Source organism: Lissotriton helveticus, chromosome 3_2 (genome assembly GCF_964261635.1).
Source record: "Lissotriton helveticus chromosome 3_2, aLisHel1.1, whole genome shotgun sequence".
NCBI lineage: Eukaryota > Metazoa > Chordata > Amphibia > Caudata > Salamandridae > Lissotriton > Lissotriton helveticus.
Genome location: NC_136062.1, coordinates 185,259,598 through 185,285,510, shown reverse-complemented (window position 1 = coordinate 185,285,510; position 25,913 = coordinate 185,259,598). Strand labels below are relative to the sequence as shown.

Here is a 25,913-nt window from a genome sequence, read left to right as displayed (position 1 = left end):
TCTTTTGCAACCCATAACCTTTGTTATGTAAAAAAGGACCAAACTTCTCCCTTAGCCAATCAGAACTCCTGAGAGAACCTTCTGCTCCTCAGATTTTCTACCGGCACGTTGTGATAGGGAGTCTCTTTTGAGCTCTGCTCAAACTCTGGATATCCAGCTTCATAGGAACTTGATTTCTATCTTTGTTCTCTTGGATTTGAGATTATTGTGACCTGTTCTCATCTACATTCTGTAGAATGTCTGGGAAAGAGAAGAAGGGTCTTTTTAGAGCCTGTGCCACCTTCTATAAGAAGGGACTCTACACTGATGACTCACATGAAGACTGCATTTATTGTCTTTATCCGCACCACCAAGCCAAGGACTGCAAGGAAATGTCGCACTTTCTCTAGCAAGACCCTCGGAGATCGTGCGGGACGCCTTTTGATATGGCTTCAGAAAATCAAGGCCAGAAAGGAGGTGGTCTCTAGTGATAGTGACCAGGAGTCCTTCACTTCATCTAAGAGATATAAAAATTGTCCAAAGGAGAAGTTTGGTCCTTTTTTACATAACAAAGGTTATGGGTTGCAAAAGAGAAATGGGCCTAAGCCTCTTTTCAGTTGGCCATACTACTAAGCATTGCTTTTTATGTACCGGAGACTCCCGTCTCGACGACGGGGAAATGATTCAGGTATGTGAATCTGATTCAGGTATGTGAATAAATGAAGGCTTTCAACACTGGAGAACTACAGTTACAGGTAAGTAACTTGTTTTCTTACCAGGACCTGGGGGTCAATAGAAAAAATGAGGTCTAACGTGTGCCCTTTTGCATGGGATGGGGATGAGACTAGCTGTGTAAACGGAAGGGACTCCATATCATCCTGTAGCCTTTTTGGAGGCGGGCAATCAAGGATTTAAAGTTGAGGTGTAATAGTGTAATGTGATTTTTCGTTAGGGAACGAATAGCTAGCGTATCTGGCAGAGCATCTAAGAAAGTGGGCGAGGGCCTGGCGGTCAAAAAACCAGAATGCCAGAATATGTAAAAGTGGGTGAAAGTGTAATATCGAATTGCGCGCTTTCGCAATCTGGAAGAGAGAGAGGCGTCAGGGAACAATTAAATGCAGTTTTAAGGATAATTGCTATCCCACCTCCAGTTTGTTTTCTCGATCTACTCTATTAATATGGTAGCCTGGGGGGAGAGCCAGATTGATGTCTGTGGGTCAGAGCTATTCTTGAGCCAAGTTTCAGTTACGAAAAGTACGTCAGGGTGTCCTCCTCCAACAGATTTCTAATGGTAAGAGCATACATAGGAATAGATTTGGCATTAATTAATCCAAAACTCCAAGAAGAGAGAAAAGTTTTGGTGACCGATCCGAGCTTGTCTCTAGGGGGGAGCAACCGAAAGCCGCATTTCTTACAGTCCCTGCAGGATCAGACCGTTTGGAGGGGCCCAGAATCGCTTGTATATTTTATAAGACCTATGCGTGAAGGAGGGGGTTCCTAGCCCCTGGGCCCGGTCGAGCGGCGTACGGGCGCAGACGGGCTAGCCTTTGGTGCGCTGGTGGCGCGCGCCCGTCTGCTGCACGTCCGTCATAGCGTGGGATTTTTATTGCTAGCCTGAAGCGGAAAGCGCGAATAAGGGTGAAGTGGGGGTGGAGTAGAGCCTCTCCACACAATCGGCAAAGCTGTGGCAGACCGGAGGCACAAGAGTGAGGGGTGGGGCGGCGACTGTAGTCGACACGCCTGCAACCCTCCAGCTCGGTAAGACAAAGAGCAAATATACAAACATATTAGACCATAACTTCTTAAAAACTACTTAGCAGACTTGCACCAAATAACAAAAGGCATGCGTTCTGGGTAAAGTTCTAGCTTTCTGCCAAATGTGTGTAAATCTATTCAGTCGTTGGACTGTAGTGCTGTTCAAAAATCCTTTTCTCACCCTACGTGGCAACTACATTACCGATAAATAATCTAAAATATGTGGATACATTCCCAGATTCTCTGTCTAACCAGTGCACCACACTGGCAATATTAACTGGATACTTAGAAAGTGACAAGATGATGTAAAAAAGAGAAATCTATTGCAGCCTATAACACTAGTATGACCTAAATGATCCTACATAAATAGCACATGTACCACTTCCAAAATTAAAATGTAACTTTTGAAGTAGCCTTAAAATAGTTTATTAACTGAAATATAGTAAAACTGATACATAATAAAGGAGTATAGTTTAGCACCTGATACACCATCAGTTCCTTTTCAAGACCAAGGCACCTCATTAGAAATTAGAGCAGATAAACTCAAACAATCTGCATCAAGTGTCAGTTGAAGTAAAATAATACCAAGGAAACAACCACAAATATAAAAGAAAATATATATAAATATACAAGGGCAACAATTGAAAAACTACAACAATGTCAGACAGGCGTATCAAACCATGTAAGAATGGGAATAAGCCCATGTTTAGAAGGACTTGGGCTTGTTGATGTGCTTGCTCAGAAATTACATAAGCTTCAAAACATGTGTTGGCTGATATTACCTCACATTTGTATTTAACAAAAATGTGTTAGGCTTATTTTTTTTTACATTGGCTTTCTATCTTTATGAACATGACGAAATTATAATACATGTATTCAGGTTATATAAGTATTTTGATTGTTAATTCCGAGAATAACATTTACATTAAATTGGTGACTCTTGTAAAGCATTCTTCAGTCTAAAGTTCTGTTCATTTAGAATATTACACACTGGGAAGATGACTGGTGTGTTGGGAGTGCAATTTGCTGTGGGCAGAGTTTTCTCATTCACCTTGTATTGCATTTTCTTGAGGTCCCCTTTGTCTTTTACTTTTTGACTTGTTAAGCAGGCTCTATTGCTAGATGGGGATTTGAGATCGCCTCTCGTTGTTCGTGTTTTGAGACATGAGCTCATCCTCTGTATTATCTGGACGGTAATGAAAATTTCACTCTTTAATATCTATGAGGAGATGTGATATTCAGCACCCCTACACATACAAGTTCTCATTCTAGTAATGATTGTCATTCAATGTGTTCTCCATACAAGTGTTGTGAAAACTCAACTGCTGTGTCTTGAAGTGTCCATGGAATCTCAGCCTGCTCTGCCTGGGAATGTCTGTGGGATATCTTGCTATGCCAAATAATCTTACTCTGTTTTGCATACTGTCGGAATTCACTGTGTTTGTTCCGTGGTGGTGGGTCTCTTTAAAGTTCTGTGAGAGCGCTTGCTGCACTATCTAAGATAGTCTCTGTAATCATTTTCTGCTATAATGATACAAGATTATAATTGTACTCTGCTGTACTGTGGAATGCCTGGCAACTCAAACTCTTCAACTGTAAGGGGTTGTAGTGTGATTGTGCTGTTTATGGATGGGTTGGAATATATCACTTTACAAAAACTGGAAAAGACATCAAATGGCATTCTGTTGCATATGGATGGAATGAAATACATTAATGACTGTGCTCTTCGCAGGTGTGGTTATGTATCACACCCTCCTGAAAACGCTCCAAAGTGTGTAGGTCATGCCACTGTAGTGTGGTCGCCTAGTAGGGCCAGATCAATCAGTTATTCAAAAATTTGCCCCTTGAGTGTCATAGGGCTCCTCGGGCAAAATGCTGATCTGCTGTGCTTCATCCTTTTTGCTGCAAACATTGTAGCACGTTAGTGGTGTGAAATAGGATGAATATAGGGACATACAGACATTTAAAAGTATTACAGTATCTCCAAAGACCGTTTGCAGGTACCCCACAGAACTTCTGCTAACACCAAGCAGAGCTCCAGTAGACCCCTACTGAGATCTGTGACATTTTCCCATTCTGTCTTTCTCTTCTCATTCAGTTTTCTTGTATTGTACATCCCTCTATCTCTAGTTAACATAGTTTTTCTTCTCTTCTTAATTATCTGTCCTTATTTTCTATGTTAATTACTCTTTAATCCACTGTCTTTTTTCCACCATTGCCCTCAATTTCCATTTTGCTCTCCCAAAGCCTGTCTGTCCCTCTCTTCATATTCCTCAGCTTCCCTTCTATCATCTCATTTGTCATTCTTCATTTCACTTTCTCCCTTCATCTTTCTTCCCTTTCACGCAGCCAATTTAGTCATCAGTGAACACCTCTTTATTCTTTTAGTTTCCCTATTCTTTTTTTGTCTGTTAATCTTCCTCAGCTTTCCCCTTCCATCTCGGTCTTTCACACACCATTCTCAATTTCCCTACCTACCTTCCACATTTCTCTCTATCACCTTCACTTTACTACTGCCTTCTCATATCCAATATCCTTTTTCTGTATTCACCTACCAAAACTCCTTTACACATCCCTATACATACTTTCACTTTCAAATGCTCAGAATTTGACTGATTGAAGTATTAGCCTTTTGTGAGTCCTATGATATGGGCACTCAAGTCAGCTAGAGTTGGGTTCAAAATATTACATGCTGTTTTTCTCTTAGTTTTTTTCCTACTCCACAACTTGAAAGATTCATGCACGTTACCATAACGCTGATAATGCGTTGGAACTCTGACTTCTCTAGTTGATTACTTTATTTTTATACCCCTGGGATTATTTTCTACCTGTTGCTTACAACTAAAGAAACATTTCTGCATAAACACCACAGAAAACAACAGCCAACGAGCCTCAGAAAAGAATTAGGTCATTTGAGAATCTTAAGGAGTGGGGTGCAGGTGTTTTGATATTGAATGACCCTTTTACATTTTTCCCCAGTGTAACATCCACTGTCCCTGGAAAGTCGTGCGTTTGGTCTGTGGCCTTTGCTTACCTTGGGGTCATGATGACTCTTTGGTCTTCAAAACAAATTAAGTATCGGTCTGCATACGCTGAGCGAGAACCACAGGTAGAATTACCGTCTTCGGTATCTTAAAATACAATGGAGAAGAAATGCTTTCTATTGTATACAACCCTCACTCACTCTAGTAGTGACATGCTTCGTCATTGGGTTCCTCCTGGCTGCTAATGCTGAAAGCCAGGATGGCCTCAACAATATTCCAGGGAGCTCCCTGGAATACTGTCGAGCCCATCCTGTTCACATTCCAGGAGAACGTATCCTAGTCTCCCTTAATTGTTCAGAAGATCTCCCCTCCAAGTGTTTTTTCCCCTGAAACAGGTGAAAAAGAGCTTTGCTCTTAGCCAATTATTATTATTGATCTGGGTGAAGCACCAGTCATTCGCAACAGATCTCTCTCAGAGAGATGGTTGTACAGTAAAATATGGTATGGAACACCAACAAAAGGCTACAAAATGTGTGCGCGAGAGCCTGCTAGGAAAGATTGAGTACCGAAACCAAAGGACACATTGATGCCTTTGCTATTGAGACAGTTAAATATTTTATTGCCATCAGCCTTAAAAAAATATATTAACACATTGATCTGAGGCTCGACCTCAAGGCTTCCCACACTCGACTAAAAAGGTGACCCTGAGGGGATGATGCTTCCAAATCTATGTCCTGGCATTCAAAAGAGATGTGGGCTTGAAGGTTGACCTAGAAAAACAGGGCCTGCCTCAGAAAAAGGATCAACATTGGTACGAAAATTTAATCAGATCAGAGAAGACACTGACCTCAAACTGAAGTATGGCAAAATAAATCCTATTGATCCTGAAACTGGAAAAATCGGATATGACACTGAAGCTGTCAAGCCAGCGTGCATCGCTAAGATTGTTCCAACCACTGGTTGATCTTCCGACTCAGTATATAGGCCACACTACCTGGGTCATCAAACACTCCATCCAGTTCAGAAGCACTGACACAAAACACCGCAGTATCAAGTCAGAGCTTTTGGAAACAAACCGTGAAAACGGACTTGAATTTTGTCCAAGATCAAACAGTGTTTTTGTGTGTAACAAAGTTCAACAGAGTCACTAACGACCTGTTGGTGGGACAGAGATTGATTAGAAAATTTGAGTGATCTGGTTTTGGTGGATTCTAAATAACTAGTTATCGTCTGGACTATGACAATGTCTAGTCTGAAAACTATCTTGGACTCTGTTATACTGATGCTAGTAATGGCTAGTGGAGAGAATTTTCGTTTACTGTAACTGGTCGATATTTTTTTCTCGCATGACTAAAGTTGAATTTATCATGATGTTTTTGTTATAAAACTTCAGTTTTCATTTTGTTATATTTTTAAAACCATGTCCCTCTAACCTCTGTAGAGTTTGCTGCGTTCCACGTCTGAAGAACCAGCCAAGCTGCTTAAGACCAAGTCTCAAGGAGAGATTGCCAAACTGCCTGCTGCTCCAAAAAATTCTCTTACTGATGGCAGGTAGGATTTTACCAGAATCTTCTTTTTTTTATCTTTCTTCATCTGCTTGCTTATTTGAATGGATAAGCCAAATAAATGTGCAGGTCCAAACACTGATGAAGATTGTCTGCTACTCAACATATGAAAGTAGGTAACAGGTTTGAATGTGAATGAGACCAATACCGGGTTTAGGTAACAAAAAATATGATTTATTTATGTTGCTGCCATGTGTCTGGTTTCTCAGAACATTGTAGTGTCTACTGCACACTTTTTGTTCTAATATTCCTTAGACAAATTAAATCCTAATTTACACGTCACTTCTTTCCAAATATGTAACTCTACAGTGATAGCAACATTGGTATTGGAGAACATTTCTTTGCCTGCAGGAATGATCAGCAGTTAGAGACATTAGTGGAATGTGAACTGCTGTTTGAATATAGTCATTGTTTTTATGCATACATTCTGCAAATTCCTTACCTTATGAATATCTCCATTGTGCCAGACTGGATATGAAAAACTCTCTACCAATAGTTCTTCAGTACTGCCAGGTGGGACCATCTAACTGAATTTACATCTCCTCGTACACAGAAGTGACAACACCAGCGAAAGGCTTATGTCATCTCCTAAGTTAGCCAAATGCAAATTTAGGCATCAGCCTTCCCTCAATCAGATGTCCCTCTTTACCTCCGTTAGATCTATAGGTTGTACTGGGCTGATTCCAGTTCCTTGACATGCAACTATTGTGCTTCATGAACCTGAAGTCCATCAGGGAGTGGGAAGCCAAGTTATTCTTGGCTCTGGCCCTTAAGGAGACCCCTAAATACCTTGTCATAAAGGTACAATAATTTATTACAAAAGCCATTACTGCACAATGCCAAGAGTAGAACATACACCTGAAACAAATCCTGTTCCATCAACACTCTTTTCCTTCGCCCATTGAGCTACTGTAATATTTTATTAGTGAGTCTCAATTTAATGTTCTTTGGCCCTGCTTGAAAAGATCCTAAACATTACCACTAGAATCTTGTGCAGTCTTCCTAAGCTTACGCACACCTCATATAACTCAAGCTTGCTGGTTGTCCACACAAGTAAATTCACAAGAAATGAAAACTTGTATAGAAGACAACTAATGATTCTGCCCCCCAACTACCTCTTCTATCCTAGCCCAATAACCTGCATCCCAACACCAAACATCTGCTATTCTTACTCTCCTAGTTGCACTTATGCCACACCGTGCCAGCGCTAGTTTTTGTTCTTATCCCCTACCTCCAATCCAGAACAAAGTATAATCACTAGGTACTATAAGGACTATACTGAATACTCACCCCCTCCCTTTCCAATATCTTCTTAAATGTGAAATAACTGTGCCTGTACATCTCATTTGATACTGATGTATGAGGATTACCAGTCAGTAATCATAACATTACCTCTACATCCCTCGACCCAGTCATAACACATGAGGTATACCAAAGCAAACACCCGAGTATCTAGGACCCTATTTAAATATTCCCGATTTATGCCCTTATGTGGTTATAACAAATCATATCCTTATAAAGGCATAAGAATCATATCCATATTTAGTCATGGCCAATGCAGTCCAAATACGGCAAGGCTACTCCCATAGACTCCTAGAAAGTACAACGCGTTCTTTAAACTAACCAAGCCTCCAGCAGCCCGGGAATTCCCCCTGCTTCTGTTTTGATTTGTCCAAGAACTCCTGGAGTCCTAAAAGAACTGCGAGTTCTTAGTGATGTCTTATGTCCAACCTTACGTCAAACTCTGCACCTTCCAGGTATAAATATTCCAGCATCTGCCTTAAGCAAACACACGGTGGTTTGGAGAAGATCGGCTATCTACTTACCCGACGCCCTGCTGTAACGAGTGCCGAAGGAAGCCGACCCTCCCATTGACCCACTGAGAGAGACACTGTCTTTTCTCCTGCCGAGAAATCTAGCTCCAGTGTTTCCAGTCACCCTTGCGGGTTGCTGGGAGATTGAGTCCTGAAAAAGAGATACAAGATCTCCTTCATTCTATAACCAAGGTACGGAGCTGATTAGATCCTTAGAGAATTCTTGATTCAGATTCTTGGCAAAACTATCTTAACTAAAACTATATCTCACTTACTCCTTCCCACGTACTAGGCTTAGGTTAGGTACACCGGGGTAGGCGTATTTTAGAAACACCAGTTGAGTACGTTTAGTCAACTTTTATCATTGCATGTATTTTATCGTTTTAAGTATCTTATCGCTTAGAAACCATATAAATGCCTTTACAGTATTATTTCATAATACTCCTTTTACTGTACGCACTTTACTTTATGACAAGTATTGCAATTGTGGCAATTCACTTCTCTTGCATGAGAAAGAAGACTGCTCAATAAATAACCACTTTTATTGAAAACGCCCGTCTCTCTATTTCTCTGCACTCCTGGTGAAACTAAGCATGCACGATTGACTGAGTAAAATAGCTGTCTATTGTTTCCGCGACTCTGGAGATATACTCCTTATTCTGGAGGGAGCAAAGTTGTCATGTTTATGCGGTTGTCAGAAACTAATCCCTTCTTGTCTATTCAGGAAAGTTAACTCTTTCCTGTTCACTCGAGAAAGTTTCTAGTGACCTCTGAGCTAGCTGGCATTCATAATTAAGTCTAACATATTCAATAGAGACCTAGTCGACCTCAGTCCTACGTCTAATCTATCGTTTGTTATTCCAATGCGCAGAGCCTATTGGGAATATAGGAACTACACTACAGCAGAAAGACTAGGTACAGTGATTAACTGTCCAGGGTTTGATAAATGGGACATGATCGTTATCTCAAGAGTGGGTGACCTATGGTCAAAATGGATGGTTATTCGATTGGATGACAAATGAAAAGAATATGACATGGCAGACTCCGGGAAGTATAGATATATACAAATTAAACACGCTCTAATGGCGGCCATACTGCTGGGTTTTGACGGACCAGAATCGTTACCACTAAAGGATAGACTGCTGAATGACCATATAGACTGAATGAATGAAGATCTTTATTGCTTAATTAACAACAATCATTGCAATTAAAACATCTTAACAATCGGACCATATATAAAAACATTAACACATGATATAACAGACCAACAATAAAATTGATTGAGCAGCTTTTTAACCCCTTCGCTGCTAGGCCTTTTCCCCCTCCTGTGCTAAGCCTTTTTTTGGCTATTTGGGGTAGTGCGCGCTTAGGCCCCTGTAACTTTTTGACCACATAAGGTATCCACGCCAATTTTGCGTCCTTTTCTTCCAACATCATGGGGATTGTAAAGGTACCCAGGGTTTGTGGATTCCCTTGGAGGGGTCCCAGAAATTAAGCAAAATACAGTAAAAATGTAGTTTTTTTTTCCAGAAATGGTAGGATATGTAGATCAAACAAACCATGGAAAGTTCGAGGAGCAGGATGATCGTAGTCCAGGAGAACTGCCAGTGGGACGTAACGATTCCACTCGGTACCAGGATAATCAAAAAAAAGCAGTCCGCCCACCAACAAGTTCCCAATCGCCATAACAAAGCAGTCTAAATCTCCTTTAATAATCGAGGTAACGCAAGTGTGCGGAAAACTACCCCCACAAAGATCCCAAGTAAAGAAAAGGAGAAAATAGAAATAGCCAAGAACAAAAAAAATAAGAAGGCCATAGAAACAAAGAAAAAGAAGAAAACAACAACACCCCTCCCCCATCCCCCCACCCTGCACCCCTGCATGTGGCTACGGCCTACCCCCCCAGCAGCGTGCCTGTCGCCCATTGTAACCCGAAATATAGACAAGAGATGAAAGAACTAAAGAAATAAAAGGGAAAAGTAAAAGAAATAACCAACAGCCCACGATAGGGAAGGAAACATGGGGGGGACTCCCAGTGCGGGAACCCCAACCTCCCTCCCCCTTCGCCCACCTGTAAAATCAGTCAGAGAGCAAATAGACAATATAGGGAGCACCTACTTAAACAGGATGTATCAGTCACTACGCAGTCCAAGACCCACGGGGGGGGCATAACGCATCCCCCGCCGCAGAAATGGCGCCCTAAGCACACTCGACTCTCACGGGCAAACAGGATCAATGATGCAGGTCCCACCCGCCCCAAAATGCCGGACCGGGGTAGAAATCACAAAGTGAAACAGACATGGCAGTCCAGGAATAGCCAAAGCCTCTCCAAAGTCACATGAAAAGAGCAATCCGCCATCACCGATCGTAGTCCACGGAATACGCTGTCCTGTAGCCGATCCGCCGTGAGACATCAGGAAGTCCCCCCAGGGAACAAGTCCACAGTGTCGCCATCAATAAGCCACCTCCACGTCGAGCCGCAGTCCCGCCGTGTAAGCAGTAACCTTTACCACAATGAAAGTGGCGAACGAAGCTGGTGACGGCCACAATGAAACATCGGTTCAATCATAATCAGGACTACTTCCCACCATCACCAGAACAGAGGTCCGCGGCCCCTTAGAGAAATACGGTCGCCGTCCCCCGGCTTCCAGTATACCCAGCCGCCGCCACAAGGTATAATCCATCGGATCGCCACTGTTCCAACAAACAGCGCCACGGCACCGTACAGGCAGGCTTAGGAGTCTTCGGTCCCCTTCCAGTCAAGATGGCGAATTGCCTGTGTATCAGCGATGGGAAACACAGGATGCCCTTCTCCCCACCACCGAGTATTGTTCACGGGCCCCCCCAGCCCAAAAAAGCACATTAACATCGTGCTCTCGCCAGCGCCCATGAGCCGGAGATAAAACGTCCGTTCAATTTGCAAGCATGCAAAATGTTCCAGTCAGACAGGGAGCAATTCTCAAAGTCCGGCGGCAAACAAAAATCGCTGGGGGGGGGAGTAAGGGGGGAGGAGAAGCAAGCCACACAGGAGAATTGTGCATTGCACCTGGAAAGGGCTCCGGCGGTGTCGAGGGTATTTTCAGGTCCCCTGGCGGGAGACCGGCGCCCCACAGGTCGATGTGTCCGTTGTTGTTGCATTGGCGGTCGGGTGCAGCAAAACGCGAGGTCCCGGTCACCGGCATCGGGCAGGCCGCCCTGCTCTGGAGAGCGTATCTCCGTCCCCGGAGCCAGGATTTTCGCCGGAATCGGACGCCTCACCTCGGCGACCATTCCGACGCACGGAAGCTCCGCGCTCTCACTGGGCAGGCAAGCGGAACAGGTGGTGAGGAGAGAAGGTCGGCGGAGCCGGGACTCGGTGCGGCCATCTTGGCCGCCGGCCCGGCTCCGCCCTAGCTGTAGTTTTTGAACCCTAACTCTGCCGGCATCTAGAGAAACATAGCAAACCTATACATTTTTTAAAACTAGACAACCAGGGGAATCCAGGATGAGGTGACTTGACTACCTCCCACCCCGCGTTCCCCAAAGTTTTCTGAGAAAAATGGTACCTCACTTGTGTGGATCGACCTAGTATCTGCGACAGGAAACGGCGCAAAACGCAACGTGGTCACACCTCAATTTCGCAGTGAAAAATGACCCTTTTTGGCAAAGTGCCTAGCTGTAGTTTGTGAACCCTAGCTCTGCTGGCACCCTGGGGAAACCTAGCAAACCTATACATTTTTGAAAACTAGACACCCAGGGGAATCCAGGATGGGGTGACTTGACTGCCTCCCACCAAGGTCTGTTACCCAGATTCCCTTGCAAACCTAAAAAATTGACAAAAAAAACACATTTTATCCACATTTCTGTGGTGGAAAGTTCTGGAATCTGCGTGTATCCACACATTTCCTTCTACCCTGCGTCCCCCAAAGTCTTCCGAGAAACATGGTACACCACTTGTGTGGCTCGGCCTAGTGCCTGTGACAGGAAACGGCGCAAAACACAATGTGGTCAGACCTCAATTTCGCAGTGAAAAATGACCCTTTTTGACTAAGTGCTTAGCTGTCGGCACCTGGGGAAACCTAGCAAACCTATTCTTTTTTGAAAACTAGTCTCACCTCAATTTTGCAGTGAAAAATGTGAGAAAAAGTGAGGCACCATTTTTATCGGGAGACCTGGGGGAACGCTGGGTGGTAGGAAATTTGTGTGAGCCCAGTGATGCCACGCTTTCCCACACAAAAATGTGTGAAAAAACTGTTTTTTTCAGCTAAATTTGAGGTTTGCAAGGGATTCTGGGTAAGGGAACGTTGGGGGATCCACGCAAGCCATACCTCCTTGGAAGCCCCCGGGTGTCTACTTTTCAGAAATGTGTGGGTTTGGTAGGTTTCCCTAGATGGCCGTCGAGCACGGGGCCAAAAACCCAGGTGACCCCCCTTGCAAAAGCAGGTGGTTTTGACATAGGCAATTTTGAAGTCGCCTCACTACGTTTTGGGCCCTTGCTAGTCGTGGGTACTTGGGCCTCCCACACAAGTGAGGCACCATTTTTATCGGGAGACCTGGGGGAAGGCTGGGTGGTAGGAAATTTGTGTGAGCCCAGTGATGCCACGCTTTCCCACACAAAAATGTGTGAAAAAACAGTTTTTCTCAGCTAAATTTGAGGTTTGCATGGGATTCTGGGTAAGAGAACGTTGGGGGATCCACGCAAGCCATACCTCCTTGGACCTCCCTTGCAAAACTAAATTGTTTTGACTTAATTATGTGTTCAGTTCTACAGCTTGAGGTTTTTGGGACAATATTGCATGGAAATTGCGACAGACATTTTCAAGTTTGCAGGACATTGTGGATAAAAAAATAACTTGGAATTCACAAGAGAGACATCACCATATACTCCCATGGTTTAACAATAATATCTACATTTAGTAGGTCATTCTTAGATGGAATGTACACCTTAACAGAGACACTCAAAAGTCAAACATTCCAGCACAGCTATCTATTCCTCAAACACACACACATACTGGTTGGATTTGGCACGAGGGCGAGTGATGGTTCAGTACCTAAAATTTTATTAACAAGAGATTTGACACAAATGAAATGCTCTGTCAATAATTAAATGCATAAAAACCAAACCAGTGACTCGCAACTCATGAGCTGTAAAGCCTCGACAGGGCACCAACCATTTTACAGGCCATTCACGCACCTTTCATACCTGATACACACAAGACCATTCACACCATCCGGGAGCAAAAGCAACACATTACAACATTTACAAAAAGAGACAAGGTACACCCTGTTTCAGAAAGAGAAAAACTGCACAGCCATCTAATCCTCAAGCACACACACATACTGGTTGGATTTGGCATGAGGGTGAGTGATGATTCAGTGTATATACAATTTTATCAGCAAGTCATTTCACAAAAATGAAATGCACTGTTAATAATTGAAAAGATGAGAAACTGAACCATTGACTCACAGCTCGTTCGCTGTAAAGCCATGTCAAGGCACCAACCTCTTTACAGGCCATTCATACACCTTGCATATGTGTAATACATAACAAAACATTCACACCGCCAGCCACGGGCCCATCACATTACAACACTCACACCAGCAGACAGCGCCATTCAAGGGCCCATCACTTTCACACGCCCACATTCCTGACACAGCAACTACACAAAATGATGGACTGCGTGGAGTGGCGCTCAGCTAGCAGTGTGTGTAGTGACCAACAGTATGTAACTACTCACACACCGCTAGCCGATCGCCAGTCCACCCACACCACCATCCAAGCACCAGGCCATGCACATCGTCAGCCTAGCGCCACTCCACGCACACTGCCAGCCAAGCGCCACTCCACGCACACTGCCAGCCAAGCGCCACTCCACGCACACCGCCAGCCTAGCGCCACTCCACGCACACCGCCAGCCAAGCGCTACTCCACGCACACCGCCAGCCAAGCACCACTCCACGCACACCACCAGCCAAGCACCACTCCACGCACACCGCCAGCCAAGCGCCACTCCACGCACACCGCCAGCCAAGCGCCACTCCACGCACACCGCCAGCCAAGCGCCACTCCACGCACACCGCCAGCCAAGCGCCACTCCACGCACACCACCAGCCAAGCACCACTCCACGCACACCGCCAGCCAAGCGCCACTCCACGCACACCACCAGCCAAGCGCCACTCCACGCATACCGCCAGCCAAGCACCACTCCACGCACACCACCAGCCAAGCACCACTCCACGCACACCGCCAGCCAAGCGCCACTCCACGCACACCGCCAGCCAAGCGCCACTCCACGTACACCGCCAGCCTAGCGCCACTCCACGCACACCGCCAGCCAAGCGCCACTCCACGCACACCGCCAGCCAAGCGCCACTCCACGCACACCGCCAGCCAAGCGCCACTCCACGCACATCGTCAGCCTAGCGCCACTCCACGCACACCGCCAGCCAAGCGCCACTCCACGCACACCGCCAGCCTAGCGCCACTCCACGCACACCGCCAGCCTAGCGCCACTCCACGCACACCGCCAGCCAAGCACCACTCCACGCACACCACCAGCCAAGCACCACTCCACGCACACCGCCAGCCAAGCGCCACTCCACGCACACCGCCAGCCAAGTGCCACTCCACGCACACCGCCAGCCAAGTGCCACTCCACGCACACCGCCAGCCAAGCGCCACTCCACGCACACCGCCAGCCAAGCTCCACCCCACGCACACCGCCAGCCAAGCGCCACTCCACGCACACCGCCAGCCAAGCGCCACTCCACGCACACCGCCAGCAAAGCGCCACTCCACGCACACCGCCAGCCAAGCGCCACTCCACGCTCACCGCCAGCCAAGCGCCACTCCACGCACACCGCTAGCCAGGCGCCAAGCTACACACACCGCCAGCCAGTCGCCAGTCCACGCACACCGCCAATTAAGCGCCAGCCTACACACACCGCCATCACATTTTGAATTTTTTTCACAAAACAAACACAAACAAATTGCAAATAGATACAAATCTAGTAACACAAAATATAAAACTAAATACATTGCACTAATGCCAACCTTAAAACAGAAGACAAATTTTAAACAATACAGACCAGACAGTTCATTTCATCACTCATGGATACTCCCAAAAATTATCTTGTGTGTGGTAAGCTCTATAACAAGCAGGCACACACAGCCCAGGGTTAGAAGGACACCCAGGTCAGAAAAGACGAGTCTCCTTCGGCAAACCTCTTCGCCAACAGACTCTACATCTCCTAGTGGGAAAGTCTTTTGTAGATGTGGGAGGAATGTAATCAGGAAAGTGGCGATCTTTCAATCAAGCCACATCCTCCACCACTCCAAATCTAGGATCACTTACTTGTTCCACAACAAGGCTAGATATCACAGAGTGCTGAAACTGAAGAAATGTTAACGTGGATGCAGGAGAACACTCCTTGAACACAATAAAAGCATTGAAAGTCGCTAAGTTGAAAAAATGGAGGGTCAACTTCTTATACCAAACATATTCCTTCCGAATAGCAGTGTAAGGTTCCAACCGCTGATCTACTCTGTCAACACCACCCATGTGCTTATTGTAGTCAAGAATGCACACAGGTTTGTGCACATCAGCAACCTTACCCCAAACAGGCACAGGTGAAGTACTCATCATGGATGGTAGTCAGCAAGTACACATCCCTCCTGTCGACAAATTTCACAGCTAGTAATTCTTCACTACGCAAGGAACTGCACTGACCCCTCTGAAGTTTTTTCCAAACAAGCTCTTTCGGAAAACATTTGCGGTTAGAGCGGATTGTGCCACATGCAAAAGTGTCCACTTTAAAAAATTCCTTAAACAATTGCACGGCAGTGTAAAAGTTATCACGGTACAAATGGTGGCCTCTGTTGAACAGTCTTCTAGCAAGATCCCACACAATTTTCTCTGAATCTCCAAAAGTGTACGGACAACCAGGGGGGTCAATAGTGGAATCTCTACCAGTGTACACACCAAAATTAAAACCTATCCTGTCTTACTCTCAGACAACATATACAGTTTAATTCCATAGCGTGCCCTCTTGCTAGGGATGTACTGCCTAAAAACCAAACGACCCTTGAACAAAACCAAAGACTCATCAATAGATATTTCTTTTCCTGGAATGTAAATCTCTGAAAATCGATCAACAAAGTGATCAAGAACAGGTTGAATCTTTAAAAGACGGTCACAGTCAGGGTGACTACGTGGCAACGCCAAAGAATTATCCACAAAATGCAACATGCGTAGCAAAAGTAAATACCGATCACGAGTCATAACTGCTGGAAACATGGCTGTTGCTATCAAGGGCCTGGAAGACCAATATGAAGCTAGGTTTGGCTTCCTTACCAAACCCATCAATAAAGTCAAACCCAAAAACTTCTTCAGCTCTTCCAGATTTGTGGGAGTCCACCGGGTAGATCTAGAGTGGGGCCTAAGTTTCTCACGGTTGTCCCTCAAAAACTGTTCAGCATACAAATTAGTCTGCTCAACAATCGCACCCAGAAATACATCATCCATAAATAACTGAATATACTTAGGCTGTCCGGAATTCGGTTTAAACCGACTCTGACTGATTGTACTCTACAGGATGAAAATCAGCTGACCTGGTTTAAACCGAGTGTCACTGATTTTCATCGTTTTTGCATAGTTGTTGCTCGATTTGGCCACTTGATGGAGCCAAATCATTACAATGGGGATATGAGCTTTATCGCATAAAAGATACTTTGGCATTAACCAAGAAGCAGTTGAGTTGCCTGACTACGCATTTAAATAGCAGTTGGCAGAACACTTTTCCTGCCACTGGGAAACCAACTTTCAGCTTTTTGGAAACTGGACAAATATCATCGGTTTTGTCCATGCTGAAGCTGCAGAGAATCCACAAATACCCTTAGATCCCCAGGGACGTAACACAGGCCCCTCGCAGCCCCTGGGTTGCGGAGAGGGGGGGGAGTGGGGAGGGGGGCCGCGCACCGTGACCGTAACCATCCTCATGATCAAAATGTTCATTTATTACAGCACTGCGACGGTGGATAAAAGTAGAAGTATGTAATACAGGTCCCAGTTCTGCCAGTGTGAGAGTGCGAGAGCAGTGTCCAGAGAAGAGAGAAGATAGTGGTAGTATCCGTCTGCCCACCGAACCCCCCAACCCACCCCATTCATTCAGTAACCCACTAGGGTAAACGCTAATTAGACGAGGCTGCTCATTTTGAGCTGGTAATTGATTTAAATAGGTTTCTCCTTTGAAGCAGGAGGAAAGCCTTGGGAACAGTTGGTACTTCGGTGTTTTATCTTCTGCATCTTTCAATTGCTTGTGCAGTGTAGCATAAAACACAGGGCCCGTGTGCTCTGAAAATGTCTCGAAATTAATTACAGTAAGTGCGAATTGCACAGCAAAAAAACGAAATGGAGGTTCAATTGCGAAATCCTGCAATACCTAAACGAGCTGCCTTCCCTCTCTTTCTGATTAGCAGAGTAAGGTTTGATTCTGAAACTTTACCTCTGAGAACGCTTCGTGAAATACATGTTGGTGCTGATTTTATTACAAAATTGGAACTTGTTTGTGTCACTTTAGTTTACAGGTGGACCCCTTTTAAAAGTACATCATTGACACTGCGAGAAATAATCATCGCAGAGCGCTCCGTAGGGACTGCAGTGTATTCTGGGAGGCGAGTGGTGAGCCTGTCTGCAGCTTGTCGTGTCTTCACAAACGGGACGGGTCAGTGTGCACCCACGGGTGGTGGGGTGCCTGCTGAGAGGAGGAGGCGAGGCATTTTAGGGTCTCTCTGATAGCGAAGCAGCCAAACAGGCTGCAGGGACGAATGCCACAGAGGTACATTCTTCTTGAAAGGGTTGACGCTGCGAGCTGGTTGCTGCTCAGAATCCCTTCATTAGCATAGGGATGACTTTGGGGGGGTGGGGGGCTTGTTGTCCTCATATCATTCACACTCAGGGTAATCCCCAAACCACCCTCAGGTGCAATTGTAATGCGGGAGAACACAGCTAAACACAGGCTGGGCTCTCCCTCCCCCCCCCCCCCTCTAAACACCACACTATTTGCCCTATTATTAGATAAAACCTCCCAGAGGAGAATGCGCTTCTCTGAGATTTACTGTTTAGATTTACTGATTTACTGTTGGTTGTGGTTTTAAAACACGTAATCCCGCAGTAACTGCTTTTCTGAATCAATGGGTAAATGGATTTGCACTAAGAAAACTGCCTCTGGACAGACAAATCTTTAAATTATTACTTTGCTTCCATTAAAATAATGGCCTGTACCCTCAAAGATGAAGAGTCTTTTCCAGGCGGCTCATCGCTGGGTTGACTTCTAGGTTTAGGGCTGTTAATTGATTTGGCGCCTGTGGTTTTCTTTCTTCTAGGGTCATTTTACATTGAGGTTTCACTAAATGCCGCGTTTTAACTGAATTCAATGAATTCTTTAATTTAAAACGCACAAAACAACACTATCCAGCTATTTCATTCATTCAAAATCGGGATTATTTTAGAATATTGCCTGAGTCGCCCAAATAAAGTGAACATCATAAAAGTTATTATTATTATTATTATTAAAATTTTATATAGCGCACAGTTACCCTGGGGCATCCCGGCGCTTTGAACAGAGCATCGACAGTTAAAACAGTGAGTTGGTCAAGCCAAATCACGCAGGAAACAGATATGTTTTCAGACCTTTTCGAAAGCGCAAGGTACAGGTCTCAGCACGAAGTTTTAAGGGTAAAGAATTCCAAAGCGTTGCTGTATTCACAGAAAATCGTCTCCCGCCCGTACGCGATCTTTTTACTCTAGGGACAAGGAGCAGATGTTTCTGATCGGACCTCAGCGTTCTATTCGCTGTGTAAGGCACTGCAAGATTTCTTAGGATAGGTGGTCCATTACCCTGAAGAATTTTGTGGGCTATGCAGAGTGCCTTGAACTTTACTCTTTCCCGCACTGGTAACCAGTGCAGAGCCTTGAGGGCAGGTCTAGCTGATTCAGTTCTGGGAATGCCCATAAGCAGTCTGGCCGCCGCATTTTGGACCTGCTGTAATTTGCTAAGGGTAGCTTCAGGGGCACCCAGAAAAAGGCCATTACTGTAATCAAGGCGAGATGTTATAAGACCCTGAATCAGCAGCTTCCTCGATGGAAAGGGAAGAAGCGGAAAGATTTTGCGAGCTGCACGCAGCAGGGGGAAACACACTCCTGCCGTTTTTTTGGCTTGAGTTCTGAAGGAGAGATCTTGTTCCAGCCAGACCCCCAAGCTCTTGATCTCCTCTTTCATGATGGGGAGATCACCCATACAGCTAGGCCAGCATGTCAATGGCAGTGAGGGAGCTTTGTTCCCTAGCAACATAATCTCTGTCTTAGAGCCATTCAGCTTCAAAGCTGAGTCGTCCATCCAGGTGTGGACATCCAACAGGCATGAGTGCAGCAAATCGGGGTTGTCTACCAGTTGAGGAAGGGCGACCACTAACTGAGTGTCATCAGCATAGCTGATGATCTTGATGTTGTAAGGGGCCACCACATCCTCCAGGGGGGCCATATAGACATTAAACAATGTCGGGCTCAAGGAGGAGCCCTGTGGCACACCCCACTGGAGAGAGATGGATGTAGTCCGATTGCTGCCTTCCCAGACCTGGTATAACCGACCGTCGAGAAATGAACTAAGCCACTTCAAGGCGGCCCCTGCCACACCCACCTCTGACAGTCGTTGAATCAGCACCCGATGGTTCACGGTGTCAAACGCGGCACTCAGATCCAGGAGGATCACTGCCACTGACCCTCCTGAATCCAAGATGCGTCTGGATTCTTCCACGACTGCCAGGAGCGCCGTGTCAGTACTTTGGCCAGGACGAAAACCGGTCTGCGAGTCTCGGAGCAGACCATTCGACTCTAAGAAATTTGACAGTTGGTGATTTGCTAGCTTCTCAGCAATTTTGCTGAGGGCTGGCAACAGAGATATAGGCCTATAATTAGCCAGCTCCGCCATATCCAGTTTCGGCTTTTTTAACAGTGCTTTAACCACTGCTGTTTTCCAGCTTGGTGGCACCAAGCCCTGGGAGAAGGATGCATTCATCAGGTCCGTAATGGGCCCTACAATAGAGGTTGCTACCTGCTTTAGAAATTTAAAGGGGACCGGGTCCATAGGGGAGCCACTTTTTATGGAAACAAGAGCTTTTAATGTTTCAGCTTCTGAAACCGGGCCAAACGTGTCCAGAAGGATAGATCCTTCTTTCAACTGAGTTGAAGAGAACTCTTCCTGGGTCCCTTGAGGTCGTAAAGTCTGGGGTAGAGAATTAAGTATCCTCTCAATTTTAGTGTGGAAGAAGTCGGCCAGCTCCTTGCACTTCTGAAGATCGTGTGTGGCTGCCTGTTCAGGAACTTTGAGGAGTTCTTGCACCACTTTAAAAGTTTCCCTGGATGAATTTGATGCTAGTCGTATACGTTCCTCAAAAAATTTAGCTTTCGCTAATCGAAGGGCAGCTTTGTAGCACCTCATCGCTACCCAGTATTCCTTTCGCTTAGTCACATCAAATTTCTTCCTCCAGGCCCTCTCACGTTTTTTGCATCCTTTTTTAAGCAAGCGGAGCTCAGCCGTAAACCATGGAGCAGAACCAATTCTTTTCTCCCTCTTTTGTACTGTTTTCATTGGAATGAGGGCATCAAGCGAGGTACTCAGCCATTGGTTAAAGTCAGCATCTCCTTTAATCGGGTCTGACTCAGATAAAGGTCGCGAGTTTGCCAGGTTGAGGGACCAGTCACTGATCGATAGTCTGGACCAGGCTCTGTCCACCAAAAACGCTTGATGTATCGGTGTTGAGGGCAATTTGACTTGCCATTCCACCGGGACTAAAGAATGATCTGACCACGGGAAAGAATAGGCTGGTCTGGCCGTAAGCCGGGGAATATTGGAGAAAACTGGGTCTAATAGATGACCCTTCTCATGCGTAGCTCCTGTATTGATTAAAGGGAGCTCACATGCAGTCAAATCCCCTTTGAGATCTGTAGCATTCGTGTCTGCGGAGTCATCGAAGTGGAGATTAAAATCCCCCAACACGATGAAATTAGATGTAGATGAGGCCAGCAACGTTACCGTTTCCATCACAGAACTTACAAAGTTGCCCACCCCACTGGGAGGCCGATAAATCAGCAGACCTGACAGTGTCACAGTGGGAGATATCTGCAGTGAGAAGTGGCAGCTCTCACAATCAGCGACAAAAGTATCACCAAATTCTTGATTTAAATGGACTGATCTAGCAAACACATTTAGTAATTGCTTTAAATAGTGTTTTCTTTGCCCCTTTTCAACTATGTATATTGTAATATTAACACATCTTTCTTAAATAAATATGCACACACATATAGACATATTTATATATGTGGTATAGTCCCCATTAGAAGTTGCTTTTTTATTCTGAACAGTGATGGGTTTAGAATGTTACCACAGCGAAGATTAGTTATGTGTTGTTAAAATCCATTTTGTTAATACTTCTCTGATGCGATTTTATAGCATGATCCCTCACTGCCTGTAAAGAAGCTTCTGCAGTTTGCAAACGTATTCAAAAGGCGACAGCGAAAATGGAAGTAAAAGTAAAAAGAAAGGACAAATAGTAAAAAGTAACAAAATTAAGAAAGGGAAAGTAAGAAAATGCCAAAAAGAAGGATAAAAAATAAAAAGAATACTGAAATGCGAGATATTGCCTGCGCTCTAGAATGTGAAGAAAGAGCTCGGCTCTAGGCACAGTCCACAGATATCATGTTAGTGGGGACACTAACCTTCCAACCTTTGCACCCGACCCTTGAAAAGCCCTGGGAGAGGTACACTGGCCTGTTATTGGTATTTGTCCCTCAAGAACATTCCTGCTCAGGGGAGCAGTACACATTCATACCATGCCAAGAATATTTGCAAAAAATGTCAAGAATATTTTCCCCTCAAAATATGTCCAACAGCAAAATCCATTTTTTGTTTTAATTAGATAAGATCAGTCGACCGCAAATGTTTAATGAAATTAGACCTTACTTACTTGCAATATCTCGGATGTAGACTCTGGGCATGCGGACGAGTGCACTGATGTGGATGTCCACTGTGAATAATTAATTTAAGAATATCATAGGCAAGTGTTGAGGACCAATTCAGAACATTTTATTTTACAATGCATGAGAAATGGCTAGCAATGATGCATAGAAATGTCCCTTCACCAACCATGGCGTTTGAAGTCAATGAAGCCTCACTGTGGTACTCTGCACAAGTATTAGATCACTGCTGTAAAGGGGAATTTTCTCCAGACTTTGCAAAGTACAGATTCATTTTTGACCGCTTTAATATCTTGGAGGGCATATGCACCCAGTTCAATGCATATGTTGCAGAACCTGTCCCAGAGAATGTCAACCTTCAGGTGCACCAGTATTGTCATGGAAAGCTACCTCAGTGGCCAGAGTTGGCAAATTGTGTACTGGCTATTTTGGCGTTGCCAGTCTCAAGAGCCAATTTTGAGAGGGCCTTTTCACAAATACACGTTTACATGAGAAGGAAAGAGAGAGTGCGAGTGACCAAAGCCTCACTGAAGAAATATTGTATGGTGTACTACAATAAGTTCCAATTCGAAAACTTTATTTGGACCTCATATGCACTGTACGTACAATGTCTATATACCATGCATCAATGAAGAAAGCAAGCACTTTTAAAAGCAAAGTGATCCATAAACACCGGTAAAACACTGTTTCAGTTGTTCTTTATGGCGCGAAAATGAGTAACCACTGAAAAGCACTGTTTTTTTGAGGTATTGAAATTCCTGGAAAACACTGAAAAAACACCACCAGAATTTACCAAAAATAGAAACTGAAAACAGGAAAGCCTAAATATACTGTATAGGCAAAAAAAATCACAATCCACTAAAGGCAGGCAACACCGGCTGCACCATGTTAGGATCAACCCAGAGTGCAGCACTTCCAGTAGGACGACTAGCAGCCTCAGGCTGCAATCCAGATGCTCCTTGCACCATCGGCACTGCAGTATCCTCCTCTAAAACAGGTCCTTCATCTGCACTGAGAAAACCTTCATCATCAGATGATTCCATGTGGAGAGAAAACTCACTGCCAGAATCTTCCCCTCCCTCCTCTCCCTCAGACGCACTGTCAGTGTCATAATCCGGCTCAGAGGAATATTCAAGAAGCATACCAACCACCTGCTGAGCAGTCATTCTACGGCTAGCCATAATGATTACTAATAAATGTAACTTGTCACACAAGTCAACAACAACAATCACTATGTAAATTAAGCAATGAACAAAATTCACCTTTATCAAAAATACCTATACACTGCAAAACAATACCACTCACTTGCCTCAAGCATTTAAACTCACCACCATGTACTCTGCACAGACACAGTATGGATCAACAATATCCCACTAAAAAAGAAAGAGAAAAAGAAATACACAAGACCATGCAAAAGATTTTCATGCTCAAAACACTAACTAAATGCCACTATGACACCACTTACAAAAAAAATAATTCATACATTGCAATATTACTCATTCGGAGTACATACAACAAAAATGTTTTTCTTACCTAAAAAATGCAACTACACCAAACTGCAGAACACCCACTGTCGAAACCGCAAACAGGAATCAAAAGCTTTACACTAGATTTAAAAAGAAGAAAAAAACATTAGAATCACATACACAAAAAATTCACCAGTCCACCTGCCAAGCTAAGGGGGTAGGTGGACCTAACCTCTGGGAGGTTTTAGTCCCATCTGTCCTTGGGGACAGATGGGACTAAACACATATTGCTACTCTCCCACTCAAAGAGGTCAGAAAAGGCCACAATCTTGCTCCCATAAAGGGGAACAACCCATGTCCAAGGGGCGGATCCCCAACATAAAAATAAACCCTGGTGCCCTAGTGGCCCTACAAAAAAAAGGTGATACCAAAGGGGATGATGGACGAAGCGCTTGAGCAAATCTAACACTCACCCCCAGTCAACTGATCTTGGTTTAATCCATCATCATTGTTTAGCTGACTTCACCACCTCAGTTCAGACATGGCCATATGCAAATCAGACTGACCCTGTGCGCTTTGATTGCCCTAAGTTGGCAGACGTGGGTCCCTTGCTCACTCTGCCTCTGGACTCAAGCTAACCTGGCTGATAACGGCTAATTAGCCAGTAACCGGTCCCATTTTGGTTGTTTCCGGGCCAGGGAAGATATGGCTTGGCAGTTCGGGCTGGACTGTTCCCATGAGGCATAAGGTCTGACTAATTTGCATATGGCCATGTCTGAACTGGGGTGCTGGAGTGAGCTACACCAACTAAAACCTAACATCATGGGCATACCAAAATGGCAAAGCAAAATATATGCACCAAACGCTCTAGATCACTGAGGACCTATGTCAAATTATCAGGATGACAATTCAACCTATCTCCTTCAAGCTTAGAAATCTCCCTTTCCAACGTCTGAGATTCTAAAGTCTCTTCCCTGTTCTTGGAACATATCAGGCTATGTAGCTGTCCACGCAGGTGAGCCTTAAATGCATCCCAGACATAGTCTAGAGATGTTGAACCAATATTATCAGAAAAATAACCTATTGTTGAAATTTTAAGGGCACCAATGATTTTGGGGTTAGACAGCCTTACCCTTTGTGTCCACCTAGAATTGGGACTTGGCTTATTCCCTAAGTATGAAAGGGAGATTGGAGCATGGTCTGAGAGAATGCATGGAAGAATAGAAATATATATTAAATTCTCCATACCATACCCAACCTGTCTGTGAGGATATAGTCGATTCTGGAAGAATGACTCTGTTTTTTGCTAAAAAACGTAAAACCTTGTTCTATACCCTTTTTAGTCTTCCAAACATAGACTAGCCCAAGCTCGTGAATCATATTAATCATAGCCCGACGAGTACGGTACAGAAGTCTGCCCCTTTCCACATCCCGGTTATTATTGGCACAAACAGAATCCCTAATACTGTCCATTCGCCTAGACCCCCTGCTCAATACACCTCTATCAAACTTAACTCCCCCATCATCGAGGCTCCCTGCCCTCTCTCTTGTATGCTCCTAAACTGCAGATCAGCAGTACAACACGCTACTGACATTGCTGAAGCTCTTCTCGCTGAAGAAATTGACATTGCTTTCCTCACTGAATCCTGGCTCAATGTCCACTCCACCCCCATCCTTGACATCCTCGCCCTCCCAGGGTACAACATAATCAGACAAGACAGGCCGATCAAAACTGTGGGGGGACTAGCCATCATCCACAAAGTTGGAATACAGATTACCAATCTCAAACCTGCAGAATACCTATCGTTTGAATACCTGGGTGTCGAACTCACCACTAAGGGCACCTCATCCATCAAATTCCACACCATCTACCATCCGCCTGGAGAACGTACTCTTTTTCCGGTAGAACTAACAGACCTAATAACACGGTTATCCTTGACAGATACCAAAGACGTGTTCCTGGGTGACCTCAATATCCACTGGAACGACCCAAAAGACTCCACTGTCCTGAACCTATCCAACCTTCTCGAAATACATAACCTCCAACAACTCTGCAATAAGCCAACTCACATCAAAGGTGCAATACTAGATGCGATCATTACCAACAACAAACTGGTCTCTCTGAGAGCGAGTTCTCCCTTTGACTGGTCGGACCACCACCTCATTCTGTTCAGGATTGACACACGTGTCAGCCACCAACCTATTTGTGACGTCAAACCTAAACTCTTGACCAGAAACATCAAAAAAATCCTTTTATCCGAACTTGAATCCATGATTCATCACCATCTCCAACTCCATCCCTCACCATGGACGGCTGAGGACCTCACTACACACTTT

At 44.8% G+C, this 25,913-nt stretch overlaps 1 protein-coding gene across 4 annotated transcripts in view; it reads left to right on the top strand.

The window, feature by feature from the left end:
* Positions 1 to 25,913, top strand: part of MYO9A (myosin IXA) — a 1,257,959-nt gene that overhangs the window by 892,783 nt on the left and 339,263 nt on the right. For all 4 annotated transcript variants that reach the window (XM_078685018.1, XM_078685017.1, XM_078685015.1 and 1 more), the window contains one exon: positions 6,160 to 6,269. In XM_078685018.1, coding sequence (XP_078541144.1) covers positions 6,160 to 6,269 — 110 coding nt within the window. The remainder of the gene's footprint in view (positions 1 to 6,159; positions 6,270 to 25,913) is intronic.